Source organism: Notamacropus eugenii, chromosome 2 (genome assembly GCF_028372415.1).
Source record: "Notamacropus eugenii isolate mMacEug1 chromosome 2, mMacEug1.pri_v2, whole genome shotgun sequence".
Lineage (NCBI taxonomy): Eukaryota > Metazoa > Chordata > Mammalia > Diprotodontia > Macropodidae > Notamacropus > Notamacropus eugenii.
Window position 1 is genome coordinate 353,151,879 of NC_092873.1, and position 20,224 is coordinate 353,172,102.

The following is a 20,224-nucleotide window of genomic DNA, read 5'->3' on the forward strand; positions in this document are numbered from 1 at the left end:
GCTGGATGCTCTTACAGATCATGCCCTTTAACTGTAAGTGTCCCTCAGGGTTCTGTCCTGGGCCCTCTTCTCTTCTCCCTCTGTACTTTCTATTTCATCAGCTCCCATGGATGCAATTAACATCTCTATATTGATGGTCTTTAAATCTACCTATTCTGCCCTAAACTCTTCTGACCTCCAACTACCATTCAGACGTCTTCAACTCTGTGTGTCCAAAACAGAATTCATGATCTTTCTCCCTAAACCACACCCCACCCTTTCCCTAATACTGTCCAAGGCAATGCCATCCTCCCAGTCCATAAGACTGGCAACCTAGGAATCACTCTGGATCTCTCTCTATATATATCCAAGGTTTTGCCAAAGTCTGCCAATGTTGCCTTTGCAACGTCTCTTGAATACCTCCCCTTTTCTCCTTTGATACTTCCACCTTTCTAGTACAGGTCCTCATCACCAAACACCTGGATTATTGCAATAGCATGTGGTGGGTCTGCCTGCCTTAAGATTTTCCCCCACACCAATCCATCCTCCGTTCAGCCACTTAAAGTGACTTTACCAATCATGCTATACTGCTACTCAATAAACTCCAGCGGCTCCCTATTGCCTCTAGGAGCAAATATAAAATGTCCCATTTGGCATTCAAAGTCCTTTATAACTTATCCCCTTCCAGTCTTCTGATTTCTTAGTCTCCAATGAGTGCTCTTTGATCCAATGACACTGGCCCCCTGCCTATTTCATAAACAAGACACTCTATCTCTCAGCTCAGGGCATTTTCTCTGGCAGTTCCCCATGCCTGGATCGCTCTTCCTCCTCTGCTGGCTTCCTTTAAATTCCAACTAAAATCTCATCTTTTACTGGAAGCCTTCCCTGATCCCTCTTCATTCTAATGTCTTCATTGTGTTAATTATTTCCTATTTATCCTGTATATAGTTTGTATTATGCATATATTTGTTTGCATATGGTCTCCCCCATTAGATTGTAAGAGGACTGAACTGTCTTTTGCCTCTTTTTGTGTCCCTCAGGGCTCAGCACGATGCCCAGTACATAATAGGAGCTTAATAAATATTTATTGATTGATTGTATATATGTGTTATGCCTGCGTGCGTGCATGTGTGCATGTGTGTGCGTATGTGGTGGAGACAGGTGAAACACAGGAATGAGAAAGCTCTGAGGGGGAAGTGCAGGTAAGGGTAAAAAGGGATGAAAGTGGAAGGAGAGTTAGGCAAAGTAGAAGAGAGTAGGCCAGAGGGAAGAGAGATTGGGGAGTTTAAAGGAATTTGAAAAGGGAAGAGAAGAAGGAAAAAAAATACAGGAATGAGAAAAGAAACACAAGAAAGGGAGAAGAAAACTGAAAGTGACTTAAGAGAACAAAGGAGAGAAGAAAAGGAAAAGTGAGGAGGGAAAAGAGAAAGGAAAAGAGAGGAATAGAAGAAAGGAAGCCAACATTCATTAAGTGCCTTACATGGGCTAGACATATACTGTGCTAAATGCTTTACAAATGTCATCTCATTTGGTCCTCATGACAATCCTGGGAAGTTGGTCATGTTATTATCTTCACTTACAGTCGAGAAAACTGAAGCAGACAGCTGAACTCACTAATCTAGAGTCAAATAACTAGTTAAGCGTCTGAGATCACATTTGAACTCAGATCTTCCTGACTCCCAGTCCAGCAGAGAGAGAAGAGGGGGGGAAAAGGGAAGTGAGAAAAAAAAGGGAGAAAGGAGAAGAGAGAAAAGGGAGGAAAGAGAAAAACAGGGAATGAAAAGGAGATTGAGAGAGACAGAGAGAGCGAGCGAGAGAGAGAGCGAGAGAGAGCGAGAGAGAGAGCGAGAGAGAGCGAGAGAGAGCGAGAGAGAGCGAGAGAGAGAGAGAGAGAGAGAGAGAGAGAGAGAGAGAGAGAGAGAGAGAGAGAGAGAGAGAGAGAGAGAGAGAGAGAGAGAGAGAGAGAGAGAGAGGTGACGAGACCAGAGGACGAAGCGAGGCTCTGCCGGCCTCCCTCCTCCCTCCCAGCCCTGCATCGCGGGCAGTCCCCTCCCTCGGGGGGCTGCTCCACTCCGACCTCTCCTTTCTGCGCTCAGCGCTCTGCGCTTCGCGCTCCGCGGGCCAGGACGGGCCGGGCCAGCCCCGCGGGGGAGGGCGGCGGAGGCGGGGCCGGAGCCGGGCGGTGCTGTCAGTGCGGAGCTGAGCGGAATGCAGCGGCCCGAGGCCTGGCCACGTCCGCACCCAGGGGAGGGGGCCGCCGCGGAGGTGGCGGCGGCAGCCCGGGGTGGAACGGCGCAGGGCGCTGGGGCCACGGAGCCCCCGGGGCTGCGGGTACGCTGCGCGCTCGGGAGCGTTCGGAGCTGCGACCAACTCACAACTTCCCCAGCTTTAGGGGCGGCGGCGGCCAGGGCGCAGCTCCAGGAACTTTCGGCCACCGCCGTCGTCCGGGCTGGGGCGCGGGGGTCGGAAAGCGCTAGAAGGGCTGGGAGGGCTAGTGGTGTCCTGAGCCCTAGTAAGGAAAGGGCTCTGGGCTACGAGAGGAAAAAAAGTTATGAGCTCTTGGTCCAAACTCATGGGGAGGGTTCTGGATCTGGGCTTGGCTAGAATTCTAGATCGATTTGGGTTCGGTATTGGGGGTGCAGGGTGTGGGCACATTCGACCGTGCACATGTACTAAGAAAAATTCCGAGTGCCTCTTGCTTTCTGGAGGTTCCAGGTGGGCATGCCAACTCTAGGAAAGCGAAAGAGAAGAGTAAGGCTGCCAATTTGATAAGGGATGACGGGTGGGGGTGGGGAAAGGGGAAGCTGTCCCATCCTCCTGGCCAAGTTCGAGACCCAACCATGTGGATGTGTCGGATTCTGCATCTGATTGACATTCCCAAGCTCTCTGGGAAAGTGGATCCCAGTCCTGGATCAGATCCTGAAGCTCTGGAATCAGTAGGGAGAAGGTTCTGCTGGGGGTCAGAAAAGGACCTCCGCGAGTCTCCCCAGCCCAGGTTCTGTGATACACTCCGACTTAGACTCTGGAGCAGTCAGTGCATGACAGAACTTGGGTTTGGGTGGACCTTCTGCACGGAAAGGGGTCACCCAGCAGCAGGCCTTGGCCTCTGAGGCAGAGTAGAAGCTTCCTGGAAACTCAGCAGCCTCAGAAAAGAGGAGTCAGTGGGGATTTCAGTGTTGGGGCAGTGAGGAGACTGCAGAGCAGTCAGACACTGTGGATCTCCATGAAAGGGATCCTGTGAAGCCTGATGATTCCCTTTCTTCAGTGACTGGGATGAATAGGTCTGATGGTCACTTCCCTCCTCAGCCAGCTTACTCTTCCTTTGCTTGGGGTCAGTTGCAGGAACCATCTCTCTACACTGTCAAAGCAGTTTTCATCCTGGATAATGATGGACAACGGCTTCTGGCCAAGGTAACTCCCTATCTCTCTTTCCTATAGCCTCCCCTGCCCCAGCTCATCAGAAAGGTCTCTAGGAATATAACAACCCAGAAAACCAAAGATTAGAGTCCCCTGGACTCCAAGCCAGTGTAAAACACTAGGCCTCCTCCATGGTATCTCAGAATAGATATGAGGTCCACCCACCTGCCACTTTCAGATTTTCAGTTTGGGTTGCATGTAGTATGGTAAAGGAGCATCTCCTTGAGTAGAGCCTTATCTTTCTCCACCCTTTCCAATGGCCAGATGGATCCTAAGAAAATGAGAGGACATCATATTCAGTCTTCTAGGGATTTAGACGTAATGCCACAAAAAAAATGAAACTCAGTGGTCCCAGTTGCCCCAAATCTAGCAACTAAGCTATCTTCATTATCTTCAACTTAGCCAACAGCCGTAATATCACAGAATGTCAGAACTAGAAGTCAGTTTAGAAATTACATAGTCCATCCTGCTACATTTGACAGACAAGGGACCAAAGGCCTAGAGAGGGGAGGTAACTTGCCCAAATTCACAAAGCTAGTTAGTGGCAAAAGCAGGATTAGAACCCAGGTCTCCTGATTACTAATGTGCTTTATGTATCTTGCCATATTATTTCTGTCATGTCTTCATTATGTGTTTATTGGTGGAGGAGAATCATAGTCTAACTAGAAAAAAAATCATGTACATTGTTGTCTCAGTTAGCAGGGTACATAACCTCCAAGTTGTTCACTCTGGAGTTTGGAATGAATTTTTGAATATTTAAAAAATTATGCTTTACTTTTTGTAATATTCAAATAGATTTGTACTCCCAGGCAGACAATACTCCCAAAGCTTTCTGGGGGATGAAGTGAGGCAGCTCATCGGTCCAGTACTGTATTTGTAGAATATCCATAAGTCAGATGTGAAGTTAATTGAGACTCAGCTGTACCTAGTCCTTTGTAGCTGAGAACAAATCATAGGGTCATAGGATTGAGAGATGAAAGGGTCCAGCTGGTACAGCCCCATCATTTTAAAGAAGTGGAAACTGAAGCCCCAGAGGAGGTGAAATAACATCCATGGCACCCACCTAGTAAGTGTTAGAGACTGGATTTATACTCAGGTCCTTTGAACTGGTTTAGGATTTAAAGATCTATCCAGATGTGGTAAATACCACATTTTTCTATAGTTCCTTACTACGCAAATCCCCATGTTAAAAAATGGTGAACCTAAGGCCTAGAGAAGACATTGTAAGTTCATACAATATAGAATGGGAAATAGAGCTCAAGTCTCTTTGACTTTGATTTAAAAAAAAAATAGAACTTTAGTCTCTTTGGCCAAGGTTTCTCCTCATCCCAGACCATTAACTGAATACCCAATCCCAAGTGTTCCAAGCTTCTTGTCCTCCCAGACACATTATACTAAGCTATCAGATAGTGGTCCAAAAGCTCAGGCCAACCATTTCTTTGCCTTGAAAAAAGGCAAAGGGGAAGTTGTACAAAAGCCTGCTGGTGCCTCATTACCAGACTGGATAGCTTCCCCTCCCACAATAGCTAAAGCAGTAGCTCACAGTCACCAAATATTGGATCTGGAAAGGACCTTTGAGATCGGCTAGCCCAACCCCTCCATTTTACTGATAAGGATACTAAGTGGGGAGGTGATTTGCCCAAGGTCATGAATCTAGGAAAGTGTAGGAGGCAGGGCCCCAAACACAAGTCTGGAGGCTCTAGGTTCTAGAGCTGGAATGTTCATTCTACGTTTCTATCTGAGGCCCCAGTAATTATCACAGGCCCTGAAAACTTGGGGGAGATTTGCCTCTAGACAAATTCTCTGCAGAAGAAGTTGAGTTCCTTAAATGATTCAGGACTCTAACACACCTATTTTTTGAACCAAAACCAGCGGGGAGACAAGTGGTGAGGTGATTGTTCCCTTGATGTAGTCTAATTGGCATATTAAGGTCACCAAGCAAACGTGCTGGATTGTTAAGAGAAAACCAGATAGCTGACTGACCTCCAGCTGTTTCTAAAAGAAGACAGCAGGCTTAAAAAACAAATAGTTTCCTTTTTATAATCTTTTTGTCTGGAATTGGCAGTCAGTGGGGTGGGGCCGTGCTGAATGTGTTTGCTCTAGGCAGACCCTGGGGACCTGGGGACTTTGCTGGGAGGTGGCTCTGTGAGTCCAGCCCGCAGCTCCACATTGATTGAACATCCCGCTTCCCCTGCCCCAGCCCACCACGTGGTCATCTCTTCTCCCTTTTCTCTAGTATTATGATGATACATTCCCCTCCATAAAGGAGCAGAAAGCCTTTGAGAAAAACGTCTTCAACAAGACTAATAGAGCTGACAGTAAGTGACTGCATTTCCATTGTTGTCCCCCAATTTAACCCACTTCAGCCTCACTCCCCAGCCCGAAACTCCGCCCTCCAACCAGGCAAAATTTGGCCCTGGCTCCTCCTCACTCCTTTGCCACCTCTGAGACTGCATACAGGCCATTTCTTTTACTTGGGGTGATTGCTCCCCGACTTTGACATGTCTTTCCTTTCTTCTGCCTGTCTTCCTACATCCCTCCCACTTCCCTCTTAAGAAAAGCCTTCCCGACCCACTCAACACCCATGCTGTCTTCTTACCTTCAGACTCGAATCTGGAGGTCTGCCCTGGTACCCTAAGTGCTAGGCTTCCATTCTCCCCTCCCTACTGGCTTCCTCTAACTTGGAGGTCCATGAGGGCAGAAATTATGTTTAGCCCTTTTCTCCATAGGCCTGGTCTCCTTTCTCTGAAAACTTTAGACAGTAGATTGCCTCACTCATACTCTTCTCTCTAGGCTGTAGGCTTGTATCCCTGCCTTCATGAAAACCCCCCTGACCCAGCCTGGGAAAATATGTTTGGGCTTCAAGGAGGAAAAGAAAGGAAGTTGTGGGAAATGTGCGGTTAGTCAATTAATAAATATTTATTAAACACTTACTACAGTTATCCCTTCCACATCATGACTTTCCCCATCAAGGTTTCTTATATCACAGGTCAGCATAAGAAATTAAATGGGAATTTTTAGGGACTTTTGTGTAAGCTGCAGATAACACTTGAAGGCCGGCAGAGGACATAGAAAAGCTTAGAAACTCAGAAGTACATAGAATGTATGTATAGTACCGTATATAATACCAACCCACATTTTATAATAAGGTACTGTAAATACCCTATAAAATAAAAAGAAAAAAACAATCTCTATTACAAAGGGAGGACCAAAAAATTTTACTCAGATTTTCCAGATGTCAAGGACCCCTGCCCCTAACTCCTGTGATGTGTGGAAGGGATAACTTTGTGCCAGGCACTATAATAAACACTCAGGATACAAAGACAAAAGGATGGTCCCTGATCTCAAGGATCTATAGAGATGGGGGTGAGGGCTGGGCCAACTGAGGCTAGAAGGCAGGTAGAGCATGAGGCCAGTGGGAGGTAGCCTGAATGTCCTCCCTTTCTTCCCTCTTAACATCCTTTCAGGTGAGATTGCTTTTTTTGGAGGCATGACCATTGTCTACAAGAGCAGCATCGACCTTTTCCTGTATGTGGTAGGCTCATCCCAGGAGAATGAGGTGAACACAAGGGCCTGTGGGGAGACAGTGAGGGCCAATGAAAAGTCTGGGAGGAGGGTTGGGATGGGCTAGGGGAGGGGGAGAGGGTTCTGAAGATTTGGTGGGCTGAGCATTGATTTTCTTCATGGGGCATTGTGATCTAGCCTACCACCTAATGAAAATCCTTGATCCAAAAGAGACCTTGAAAACTTATCTCTTCCATGCTACTGCCTCCAGGTGAAATGAGGCTTGACTTATGTTTGTTAGCCATTCATCCTTTTCTTGTATCAATAAAAGGAGATTCCACGATCTCTCTTCATACTATGATCCAGCTTCATTCAGATGTGAAGTCATTCACTTCTGTACTAAGTTCTACCTACTTCAGGGCCATCCTAGTACCTCTTGGGAATGGAAAAACCACTTACCCCCAGGCATCTAGTATTGTTTTTGAAATCTCTCCCTGGCTTTACTGGGTCCACTCTCTTTTCTTTTCTCCCCCCCTAACCCCACCCAGCTGATGCTCATGTCGGTCCTCACCTGCCTGTTTGATTCCCTGAACCATGTGTTACGGTAAGTGACACCATGACCTCCAGAGTTGAGCTATTCCCCTGAGCCCTGGATACTCTCATCCTCCAGACACCTTCTACACCAAGGAGGTGCCTTCCTCTAATGTGCCCCAGCCTCAGCCTCCTCAAAGCTGGGAAGGGAACCCTCCCTCCTTCTCTAGTTCTCATTCCTAGCCCCCTTGACCCACGAGGGTATGGCCATTTAGAAGGTATAACCATTGTGGACTTTGACCCAGGTTAGATCCCTTGATGGATGTGATGTTGCTGCCTTAAGTAAAGGCTTGGGCCAGTGAGGGGCAGGGTAGATAACAGAAGTCCTACTATAGGATCAGGGAAACATAGATTCTGTCTCCCTCCCACCATAGGCCCCCTCTAACCCCTGATCATCTGTGTTTTATGGGAGAGGGAAATTGTTGGGAGATCCCATTATCCCCTGCCAGAAGCAGGAGGTAGCACATATAACTGGTTATACCTTCAGGAGGAACATAGAGAAACGCTCATTGGTAGAGAACATGGATGGAGCCTTCCTGGTGGTGGATGAAATCGTGGATGGCGGGTAAGAAGCGGATGGGTAGGAAAGAGGGTCACTGGGGACATTCCACAGGAATTGTCAGGGATAGGGACAGACAGGGACAGGGACAGACAGGGACAGGGACAGTGCTGTCTAGATAAGGTTCTGAGCCAGAGCTTTCACAGAGGGTGTGAGTGTGAAGAAAATACCTTGTAGACCTAAAATTCAACATGAGAGGAAGTCTGGGAATAGCGGGTCAACCTTGGAGTCAGAAAGACCTGGGTTCTAACACATACTAACTGGGTGCCCATGAGCCAATGACTTCACATCCGAGGATTGCAACAAGCAATCCGAAAATAATAAATTACCCTTAAGTTGTTGAGCTACTTGGGTAGAAGGAATTTCTCCATCATGAATTCCTCACATAGATAAAATCGTTTGTCTGTTTCCTCCCTCTTCCAAATCTATATAAATGTGAGTTATTGTCTGTTTCCTCCCTCTTCCAAATCTATATAAATATGAGTTATTATGATTTTAAAACACCATTAGACCAACATGGATTAGTCTCACTATCCACAGTACATGGTATTTGTAAATCCTGGATCAGCTTCTTTCTAATGTGCAGCTTGAGCTCCATTCACTTTCCTGCACTACTTAGTGAGAGCTTGGAGAATTCAGTCTAATTTTAATATTAGCCAAGGCCAAACAGACTTAGGAAGTTAGATCAGATGAAAAAACAAACTAGAATATTGAATAAAAATTACTTTTTAGATTATCTGCTATTTGAGGATTATCTAAATTGTGGCCACCCAACATTGGTGCAGATAATCAGAAAATGGCTCTTTAAGTCCTTGGCCTTTTAGACAGTATAAAATATTCTATACACAGACTCATCCCACTCCCTGAGAAAAATCTTAGTGTCTATATGGAGAACACCAGATTATGCAATGCAGAGTAGAGCTAATGTCTCCTTGAAGCCCCAGTCTTTTTTCAAAAAAAGAGGAGGCATTTGATCAAGAGGTGGATTTCTACAAGAGAATGTCCAGGAAAGAGGTCCTTTGGCATTAGGAAAATCCATGCTTTTTTTTTTTTTTTAACCAGGTGGGAGTGGGATACTTTGGGAGGTTTACTATGAAATGAGGACAAAGTAACCAAATAAACTGACCTGAGCTCCCTGAAAGTTGGGTTCCTGGGGATATGCTGCTGTCAGCCTGGGACAGAGCTCAGAGCTGGTCCTAATGGGAGGAAGCAGATGCACTCCCAGCTTTCCAGGAATCCCTACAGATTGATGGGGGAAAACAGTACCACCCAAGCTGCACGAAAAGATGGGACACAAGGAACACAAACCTTTACACAAATTATTTAGGAGCTCAGTAAAACAAAGGAAAAGCAAATAGCAATAACTCACATTTATATAAAGGATACAGCTCATATTACTATGGAGTCTTAAGGTTACAGAGTACTTACCTTATAACACTGTGAGATCATAGGGATTACTGGAGCATAGAATTAGAGCTGGAAGAAACCATCAAGTCTGGCATTTTCATTTTACAGATGACGAAACTGAGGCACAGATAGGTTAACAGATTTGCTCCGAGTTGCACAGCTAGTGTCTAAAATGAGACTTGAACCCAGGTCTTCCTGACTCCATATCCATCATACCCCAAACAGAAGCCCAAATAAGTTAGGTGACCCAACCAAGATCATACAAGTAGTAAGTGTCAGACCTGACCTTCAAACAAATACAAATGAACAGAGTAGAACCCCAATTTGGAATAAGACAGGAGAAAAGACGGGCTGGTTCCTTTAAGTTTTTTAGACTGGACCAGTGATTTCATGGATACAGGGCACTCCCAATGAGGGCATCCTAGATCAGTGATGATTGATTCTGGAGAAACTGAAAAATTAAGTGACTGACCCAGGGTCACACAACCAGCATGTGTCAGAAATAGGCCTGAAATCCAGGTCTTCATGAGTCTGAGGCCAGCTCTCCATCCATGAAACCAAGATGTCTCTTTTGATTATGATATTATTAAAAATTATTTTAAAAATTAAATTATTAAACATGTACTTTTAAGGATGGTGCATATTAAAATTGAAGACAAAAGTAGGATCTTCATAAGTAAAATGAGATAAATGGAAGGAAAAAGTTATAATTCACAATGGGACTTAATTATGTAATGTTCCCTAAACATCAGAGCCCTTTCGAGTACACGAGTTTATTGCTGAACCCAGGGGAGTGGGAGGGGAATAAATATTTATTAAGGGCCTACTATGTGCCAGGCACTGTGCTGAGCACTTTACAACAGTTATCTCATTTGATCCTCACAACAATCCTGGAGGTATATTATTCCCATTTTACAGTGGAAGAAACTGAGGTAAACAGATTAAGTGACTAGTAATTATTTGAGGTAGTATTTGAACTCATGTCTTCCTGAAACCATGCCTAATGCTCTATCTACTGTGTCACCTAGCAGCTTATAGAGGTTGAAGGCATAATTTATGAAAGAGCCCTTAATTTTGTAGCTTTAAAAAGCTATGAATTTGAGATTGGATCCTCTCTACCCACTAGTCTAAAAATTGTGATATTTCTACTCTGTAGGCAGCATGGTGTAGCATAGGGTGCAAAATTTGAAGGAAGACCTGAGTTCAAATCCTGCTTCTGACACTGGCTGTGGGACCATGAACCTTAACCTCTCTGTGCCCCGGTTTCCTCTTCTGTAGGATGAAAATGGGAATAATAACACCAGGGCCTGCCAGCATTTTTGGACTTCTCCTATTGAGCCAATATGTATAAAACACTTAGCCAGCTTGAGAGACATGACTCAATGGCAGGCACAGTGTATGAATGGTTAGTGCCAAGTCCAAAGTCATAGGGTCCAAATGAATGAAACTTTACTGTGTAATACAGAGGCCTAAATGCTGGGCCAAGATTGGGTGGAGGCAGGATTTAAAGGTAAATGGCAAGAAAAGGGCAATACAATTCAAGTGAATCAGGGTACGCTTCCAGGAGGAGGTGAGATTCACCTGGGTTTTGAGAAACAAGAAAGGAATGGAGGAAGGAAGGAAAAAAAGAAGGAAGGGAGGGAGAGAGGAAAGAAGGAAGAGAGGAAAGAAAAAAGGGAGGAAGGGAGGGAGGAAAGGAAAGGAAGGAGAAAGGAAAGAAAGAAGATTGGGAGAACGGAAGGAAGAACATTTATGAAGAATTTATTATATGCAAAACATTGTCTTAGGGCTGAAAAGAAACAGAAAAGGAAGTCAGTCCCTGGTCTCAAGGGATGCTTAGTAGAAAGGAAATTGGGAAGATAACTAGTTTTACACCATTTTCCTCCTGTTGTTTTTATTTTTAGTGTAATTCTGGAGAATGATCCCCAGCAGGTGATTCAGAAAGTGAACTTCCGGGTAAGGATCTCTGTTCTTCTCCCTTCTTTGTCCTAGCCTGAGGCACAGGGTAGCAGGGAGGGCTAGAAACCTCCTTTCCTTTTCCCTTCTCTTTTCCTCTCCTAACTGAATACTGGAGAACCCACTCCTTGGAAGGCTGGAGCCTTTCAGAGACATTCTGTTCCTTGACTTGGCCCATAAGGGTTGGCTGGATTTGGGACTGCCAGGAACTGAATGGAGAAAAGGACAGGTTTCCTAGAAAGAAAGGTAGAGATGTAGTGAGCAAGAGATCATTGCCCCTTTAGGACCTCAAAACCACCCCCTTCCCATAACTACCCACTTACTCCAACCCCTTTAGATCTCTAAGCATTTTGTCCTTACTACTGGGAGGAAGGTCTATTTGCCAAAGAGGTGTAAAAACCATGTCCTCTAAGAAAAGCAGCAAGTTGTAATAGGAAAACCACCGGATTTGGGTCTACTGCAGAGATATCAAAACATGTGTCAGTTCATATTAGGCCTGACTGGGAACCAGACTAAAATGTAATTGGGAAATGCTTAACAAAATAAATAAAAATACAATAAATTGTAAATAATATTACATTTCAAAGCTAAGTCGATATGCAGCCTGCAGGGATCCTTACGCACAGATTTTCTTTTTCTTTGGGAGGCAGTCAAGATTAACTTACTTGCCCGGATTTATACAGCTAGTGTCAGAGACCATATCTGAACTCAGGTCTCCCTGTTCCAGGGCCAGTACTCTCTCCTAGCTGCCCCTAAGTGGTCCCCTTTTCTACTTGAGTTTGACACCACCCTTCAATAAAATAGGAGTAGTAATACTTTTTGCTAATCATCTCAGAGGATTGTTTGAGGAAAGTATGTTGTTGTCATTATTGTTTAATTGTATTCAGTCATGTCCAGTTCTCCATCACCCCATTTGGGGTTTTCTTGGCAAAGATACTGGAGTGGTTTGCCATTTTCTCCTCCAGTTCATTTGGCAGATGAGGAAACTGGAACAAATAGGGTTAAGTGACTTGCCCAGGGTCACTTAGCTAGGAAGTGTCTGAGGTCAGAGTTGAACTCTGGAAGATGAGTCTTCCTGTCTCCAGGACTGGTGCTCTATCTACCATACCATCTAGCTGCCCAGGGGCTCTACATAGGGAAGGATTATTGTATTAACCATAAAGTGAGACTAGATAGTCTTTTATGTCCTTTCCCCTAAGTTCCACGATCCTAAAAGTCACCTGGTTGCCTTGGCCTTGAAAGTCATTTATCCCAGTCTAGTTTCCCTCATAGCTGGATGAGATTTCCTCCCTCACTCCTTTCCTTAAACATCAGAAGAAATCAGGGTCACAACTGCCAAAGCATGTTCTCAGGGTTCTCTCCTCTGCTCGTCTTCTGTTCCTGTGTTCCTGCCCCCCTGCAATGTCCCACTCTTTCTAACGCTCCCTCCACCATTGACTTTGTTCCCCCACAGGTCGATGACAGTGGTCTGTCTGAGCAGAGTGTGGCCCAGGTAGGCACCCTGGAACCTGAAATCAAGTTTGGAAGAGTATTTCAAGGGATAGCTTGAGGAAGGGGAGGGCAGAGGGGGCAGACCCAGAAACTTGCAGGAGGGAGAGGGCAAAGATGAACAGTCCTGGGAAGAAAGAATGTCACAGGATGAGAAGAGCTTGACCTCATCAGCTGATCTCATCCATCCCAGTCTTCAATAAGAGGTCTTTACTCCCTTCTTTCCTTCTGTCTAAAGAAGGGGGGGTAAAGAACCTTCTTACCACCTTCCTCTCCATTCCCCCTTGGCATTCATGGTTATGGCTGGGGTCTTTGGGACCCTGTGGAAGGATTTTTACTGCTCCCCATCCTTCCTCCAACTCCTTATTCTCACTTATCCTTAAACCTATAACACCAAACTCTTCAAGGACTCAGTCTGTCACAGAAGCCACACTTACCACATCCTCTGTAAGACCATGCCTTGTGGGGAGGTGGGGTTCCCCCAGCTTTGGTCCCTGCCTGGGTTTCCAGCTACATAAACTTCCTGCTTATCTGTCCATCTTTCCTCTACTTATCCACCCCCACAGGTTCTTCTCAGACTAATCCTGTTTGCATGAAGCTCCCTGCTCCAGGCATTCACTAACTACCTTCCCCTGCGACCATAGCTGAAGCGAGAGGACTCGCTCCTACTCATTCTCTCTCTTGCACTGGGTCCCAGGTTTGGTACCATGTTTCCTTTTGCAGTCTATAACAGTTTGCCCTAGCTCAGGCTTATCTGGGCTCCTTCCTTGCCCCTGGGTTCACTACTTGTCTTGCCTTCTCACAATCCAGCTAGTCTGAGCCAACTACATTGAGAGATTTTGGGGTGGACAGAGACTAGAATGTGCTCACTTGGCCCAGCTCCCAAATGCCCAGATCCTGTCACCAGGAGGGGATGGAAAGGAGCCAGCTCCTTCAGTGAAGTGGATCGCTAGGGAAAGGACTCATAAGAGACTGGAATGAGGGAGTTGGGTTCCAGGTGGAGACAGGCTGGAAAACCCAACATTCAGCCTCTGACTCAATGCCTGCCTCTGAAAAAGAAGGAAAAGAAAGGGTGAGGGAGGGTTAATGCCTCTGGGGCCAATGCTGGAGGTTATGTCCACAGCTGCGATCTGTGTGAGCACAGATTTGTTACGTAGGGAGAGGTAAATTGCTCAGGTTGTGGGTAGCTGCAGGTGTGTCTGAGTGTGTCTTTGTATGTCTGTAAAGGAAGGAGAGGCCTGTCTCCACAAGTTCTTCTGTGTACCTCCGTGTTAGTCTTTGGGTGTGCTGGGGGGATCGGGTGGGGATGAGGCATCAGCATCCAAGCTGTACCACCTTGGGGACCCTTCTGCAGAGCATAAAGTCAGACTGCCTGAACAGGATGACAGTAGCCCAGGGCCCCCAAGTGGGCTGAGAGGTGCCTGGGTGGGGCAAACACTGGAGCTTCTCTCTATGTTTGCCTCCGGGCTTGGACGTGGCACTGGCATCAGCATGGGCGGGACCTGGATCCCTCTGGCCTTGCTACGCCAGTGGAGGGGGCAGGGGAGACATGATCGCCACTCCCTTTGCCCACGTGTCAGCAGACGGCAGAGAACCTTGAACTGCCAGGCGGGATTGGGGATGGGTATGTTAGTTTTTGGATCCTGACCAAGACTAGAAAGCCAGAGTTCGAACTTCCCAAATGTGCCCGCCCCCTTTGCTCCCCACCCCTGACCAGGTAGAGAAATACTATTGCCACCTAGTGGCTGAGGGCCAGCCCTGTAGTAACCCTGAGACAGCTGAGTCCTCTCACCTAGTACAGAGAGTCCTTGGGATTACAGGGTCACTGGATAACTGACTTTCCTTTTCTCTCCTCCTGTTCTCTCTCCATCCTCCCCCTACCCCAAAATAGGTTCTACAATCTGCCAAGGAGCAAATTAAGTGGTCTTTACTAAAGTGAAAACCATAGGAGCCAAACCTGCCCACCTGCTCCACGGACCATTTCCTCAGTTCTGTAAAATGCTGAGGACCCAGAGAAACAAGAGAGTCCCTCCCTTACACCCTTCCCAAGCTTCTTCCTAATACTAATGCAGAATCCTGAGTTCTAGACCTGATGCATTGACCAGAGGGGACCCTATCCTTTGAGTCATAAAATCATAGAGCTGGAAGGGACTTTGTTCATCTTCTTATCCAGACATCCCAATAGGCATTCCCTGTGCTTTATCCTGAAGGGGACAACTAGCCTCCACTTGGAGACTTCCAGTGATAGGGAACTCATTACTCTCCAGTATCCCATCCCACCTTTAGATCACTGTCATGGTTGAATCAGTCAGCTATTCCTTCCCATGCCCACTCCCCAAGACAACCAACTGATCTGCCTCCTTAATGGTGGACTCTTTTGTCTCCCTGTCTGGGACCTGAGACCAGGCACTGAGGACTGCAATAAAACAATATTTGTCTCCTATCTGGGCCTTCCTGTTTCTCCCAACCCAGGAGGTTGTGTGTATATATGAGACTGGTACTTAGGCAATATGTGCCCCTGTGCCATACCATCAGGGTATGTGACCTTGTGTTTGTGTGTGACTCTAAGGATGGAGTATGTGAAACATGAGAGAATAAGGGGGAGGAGGGATGCTAGTAGTATGTTGTGTTTGCCAGCACATGGTGGGTGGTTTTGTCACTCACTCTTTCCTGCTTTTCCCCAACCCACCAGAGGTTCCTAACTACTCTGGGCCATCCCTCATCATTTGTCTTTTTTTTGCTGTATCTGGTCTTCACCAGTCCTTTCATGATCCCCAGTGTGGACTCTGGAGAGTTCTTCAGCCTAGTCATCATCTTCAAGCCAGCCATGTATATGCACAGGTATACTGTGTTTATGGGGCTAGGTGGTACCATGGATAGAGTTTTGAGGCCAGATTTAGGAAGACTCATTTTCCTAATTCAAATTTGGCCTCAGATACTTTACTATCTGTGTGACCCTGAGCAAGTCACTTAACCTTATTTGCCTCAGTTCCTCATCTATAAAGTGAGCTGGAGAAGGCAGTGGCAAACCACTCCAGTATCTTTGCCAAGAAAACCCCAAAAGGGGTCATGAGTCAGACACGACTGAAAAGACTGAACAACAATACTGTGTTTATATGCTAGAAAGGCGAGATGTGCAGCTTCAAGAAAGAGCAGGGAGGACCACCCACCACAAATATGTGACCCAACACCTCTCCAAACAGATTATTAGAACACACCTGTTCTCAGATTGGGCAGGTGCACAGGGAGTAAATAAAGGAATCCAGGAGCATTTTGGAAAGAGAGGAGAAAAGTAGAGCCTTCTTCCAGGGGCTTTCTCAAGGTACCACAGACTCAAAGTCATCTGTCCTTCAGAGCTGGAAAGGAGCCCAAGATCTAGTCCTAGATAAACAAACATCCCTGTGAAATATAATAATAGCTAACATTTACATAGCACTTATAGTGCTTTGCATATATTATCTCATTTGATCCTTATAACAATCCTGTGTGATGTTACAATTATCTTACAGGTGAGGAAACAGGATTAGAGAGGGTAGGTGACAGAGTAAATGTCTGAGGCAGGATTCCAACCTATGCTCTAAGAGTGCTGTGCTCCTTCTCCAGTACCATCATCCCTCCTTCTCCACGGTGATAAAAAGATCACTGGATTTGGAGTCACCGGTTCTGGCTTCAAATTCTAACTGCCATTTAACCTGTATGACCAAAGGGAAATTAGAGTCATCTCTATGGGTTATAATTTCTTCCTCTTTAAGATGAAGTTGAACTAAGATTTATTAAATGCCTATTACATGCCAGACACTGCCAAGCCTTCTATAAAGGCAGAAAACAGTCCCTACCCTAGAGAAACTCCCATTCTACAGGGGAAGATATCTTGCAACAGCTATGTACAAAAAAATGTCGATGAGATTAATTCGAGGTAGCGTGCCTATAGGCCTGTACGTAGATCCTAGGGATTTGGTTCACTATTTTCTTCCTTAACCTGGAAACTTTGCATTCAAGTTAAGAACTTTCTTGAGGATGCCTACCATCCAGGTCCCAATAGGCTCATTTCCTTGGAAGGGCTCCGTTCTCGGTCTCCAGCCCCGCCTCTTCCAGTTCTGACTAGACCGGGTCTAAGCCTTCAGTCTCACGTTTGCTCCACCCCCAGGGCGACATCTGCAGTCCTGTAGCGCCACCTGGAGGGAAACTTGGAGCATGGCAAAGCAGTCAAAAATTTGCAGGCTCAGCCCCTCCTTTCTGTCCTGATTTGCCTCTCAGTCCTCACCCTCCATCTCACTCCTCCACCTCCGCTAGGTACGACTTGGGTACCTCCCTAGCGACCGTAGAACAACCCGGCAACTTAAACTTTGCCTGCAACTCCCAGCAACCAGGGAATAAATAATAAGTTAATGTTGGCAGCTGAGATTCTGTTTCTCTCCTCCTCCCTCTTTCCCCCTTCACCATTATGGTCTGCCTCTAATACGACCCGGCTTAACCGGTCTTAACAATAATAGCACCAATGTATGCACAACTGTGGACGGGGGAAAGACCAATAATGCAATTGACTTAGATTTCAGGTTCTAGCTGACGAGAAAATAGTGCGACAGAGAATGAGGAATTTTGCAAAAATAGCTTGGCTGCTCTCTTGCCCTAGCCAGTACTCGGCTCCGCCACCTTCCTCCCCATCCCTTCCTACCCCAGACTGCCGGAGGCAGGGAGGGGTTAGAGTCTCTCCCTGGAGAGTAGAACTGGATCCAGTGACTGACCCAAAGTGGGTGGAGTGGGGAAGAGGCGAGGAGCTGGAAACAGTAAGAAAAACAGTAAGGGGATGAGCCAGGGGTCACAGTTCCTTCCTGGCATCCGGTGCCAACGTCTTAGAATTCAGTTAATTGAGTTATGAGAACAGGAATGGGGTGGGTGGGGGGATGGGAATGGAAGGAGCTGAGAGCCAACCAGGGGTGAAGAGAGCTGAGGAGGTCCAAGAGTTTCCCTGGCAGGGCAAAACAGGATCGAGGCGTGGGTGGCAGGGGAGTGGAGGTGCGGGTTGCGGGTGATGGAAGTATGGACTGCAGGGTAAGCCCTTGCGCCCACCTTAGGTAGATTGGAAGGGCCGAGAAAGGGAGGGTCATGAGAAGACCCAATGGGAGGGGAGGAGAGAAGAGAGGAAGGGCGGGGTGCACCGGGGAACTGAAGCGACTATTCCTGGGAGTTTTTTTTTAAAAAGTGTAAAGTTTTGAAGTCAGAAATTCCTCTGGATAGAAAGGAAGCGCTGCATCTTTTCCCCAACATCTCTCTCCTCCCTGGCGCCCAGAGCCCAGCGGGGCTGGCTGGCTGCCCAGAGCTCTAGCCGCTGGCACCAGTCCTCTCCTTAGACGACCTCATTAGTGGGTGACATGGGACCGGAGTCCCCAGGCCGAAAGGAGAGTGGGAGAACTGGAGACGTGGATGTAGAGGGCAGGCGGGGGAACTACCAGAAGACAGACTTTCGGGAAAGGCAAATTAGCTAATTCCGGGTTGCTGCCCCAGCCTTCCCGCTCTCCTTTCTTATTCCCTGCCTTCCTACCTTATCTTCTAAGTCCCATTCCCTCTCTCCCCATCCCTACCCCACTCCCACCCCCGGCCAGACTGTATTTCCCCATCCCCAGAGAGCCAGAGAGGGTCGCAGTTGGAGAAGTGGGGGGTGGGTGTGGGTGGGAAGAATCAACGGGAGTGCTAGATGCACCCCCCTCTCCTCATTAGATGGGCACCAGGGAACTTCAAAACACTGAGTATTAGGAATCAAGGTTCCTGCCTGCACACTATCAAATGTGAACTCCACGCCTACTGGGACACAAAAGACCACATATTTCCCCCGCTATCCCTTAAAGCCCGGACGGAGAGATGGATGATGGTACGAACACTGCAAAGTGGAGAGTCTCTGACTTTGAACCTTCCCCCCCACCCTTTTTATAGTTTCACCAAGCCACTTTCCACAACCATCCCCCCAATCACCTTCTGGTCATTGGCTGGCTGAAAGTCAACAGCCCGTCTGATTGGCTGGAAGCCAGACAGTGATGGATGGCTCGCCGTCCCACTGGCTGGTAACCGGGCTAGTGTCCAGGCCCAGGATCTCAGGATTGGAGGAGACTGCAGCAGAATCCGACCCGGGGACCCAAGGCTCGAAAAAGGGAAGGAGCAGAGGATAAGGGAGACTCACCCCCCCGAATCCGTAAAGAGGATGCCTCTTTCCATTTCTCCCAATTGTCAGGGCAACGTTCTTTTCAGGACTCTGTCTGGGGTCTCAGTACCACTCATTTTCCTGTACACCTGTATTCCTGCTCTCTCACACTTCAGCTGTCTTGTGGCCCCTTCCTAACCAGATTGCGTGCTGCTGAACTAGTGTTGTACCTCAAAGTTAGGGACAGAGGCTGCTGGAATAATATAAGCTATACTAGGTGTTCTTCCTCTTTGCCTTCCACCCCTGCTCACATATATGCCCTTGAATCAGTATTAGAGGGAGATAATTCAATCAACAAGCAAAGCGAGTAGTCATTTAGGGCAAAGCGTCTGAAGTGGGAGAGACTTTTTAAACAAATTCCACATTTTTAAGGTCAGAAAAACATTGTGTTCCCCTTTGTGCAAGGGCACCGAGGTCGTGAAAAGCTTGCTGGCTCCGAAGGTGAAAACCTTTAGTTCATAACCGTGGCCCTTGCTCTTCAGGTGGATCTGACTCTCTGTGACCTCATTTATGGTTTTCTGGGCAAAGATACTGGAGGGCTTTGCCATTACCTTCTCCAGCCCATTTTACAGAGGAGGAAACAGAGGTAAACAGGGTGAAGAGACTTGTGCAGGGTCACATACCTAGTGAGTGTCTGAAGTCAGATTTGAAATCAGAAAGATGTCTTCTTGACTCAGGTCTGGTGCTCTATCCACGGAGCCACCTAGCTGCACCTAACCATGGCAGACCTGTGAGCAAGTAACTTCACCTTTAAGATCTCCTTCATCTCTATATGTTAGTAATAGCTAACATTTCTCTGGCTCTTTAAGGTCTGCAAGGTAATTTGCATACATGATCTCATTTGCTCCTTACCAGAGGAGGGTGTGTGTGTGTGTGTGTGTGTGTGTGTGTGTGTGTGTGTGTGTGTGTGTGTGTGTGTGTGTGTGTGTGTGTGTGTATGCACGCGTACTTATTATCCTGATATTACAGATTGAGAAAACTGAGGCTGAGTTAAGCATCTGTCCTATGATCCTAAATCTCATGTGTTATAGTGCAAACTCAAACTGTTATATGGATGGTATTGCCTAAGGAACCTTGCTTAGAATGTGCAAATACTTAGATGCATGAGTATAAGTTTGTGTGTGTGT

The 20,224-nt window shown here is 46.8% G+C and overlaps 1 protein-coding gene and 1 long non-coding RNA gene across 5 annotated transcripts; one reads left to right on the forward strand and one right to left on the reverse strand.

The window, feature by feature from the left end:
• The first annotated feature begins 2,026 nt into the window (after positions 1-2,026).
• On the forward strand, positions 2,027-15,344 carry COPZ2 (COPI coat complex subunit zeta 2). 2 transcript variants are annotated; one of them, XR_011975164.1, is made up of 10 exons: positions 2,027-2,310; positions 3,316-3,390; positions 5,633-5,714; positions 6,864-6,955; positions 7,449-7,504; positions 7,979-8,056; positions 11,362-11,413; positions 12,867-12,905; positions 13,468-13,598; positions 14,793-15,344. XR_011975164.1 is itself a non-coding variant. In XM_072646181.1 (9 exons), the coding sequence occupies exons 1-9, from the start codon at positions 2,188-2,190 to the stop codon at positions 14,838-14,840; spliced, it is 645 nt and encodes a 214-aa protein (XP_072502282.1). In that variant the 5' UTR covers positions 2,062-2,187; the 3' UTR covers positions 14,841-15,344. The 2 variants fall into 2 exon arrangements, 1 of the variants encoding a protein (XP_072502282.1); XM_072646181.1 differs by lacking the exon at positions 13,468-13,598 and having other exon boundaries at positions 2,062-2,310.
• LOC140528389 (uncharacterized) lies at positions 11,203-17,767 on the reverse strand. Of its 3 annotated transcripts, none has more exons than XR_011975166.1 (5): positions 17,577-17,767; positions 16,927-17,087; positions 16,472-16,593; positions 16,120-16,300; positions 11,203-11,647 (listed from the first exon to the last, which is right to left on the reverse strand). It is a non-coding gene; the product is annotated as an uncharacterized lncRNA (long non-coding RNA). The 3 variants fall into 3 exon arrangements; XR_011975167.1 differs by having other exon boundaries at positions 16,120-16,282; positions 17,647-17,765; XR_011975165.1 differs by having other exon boundaries at positions 16,120-16,282; positions 17,577-17,765.
• Between the last annotated feature and the right edge of the window lie 2,457 nt (positions 17,768-20,224).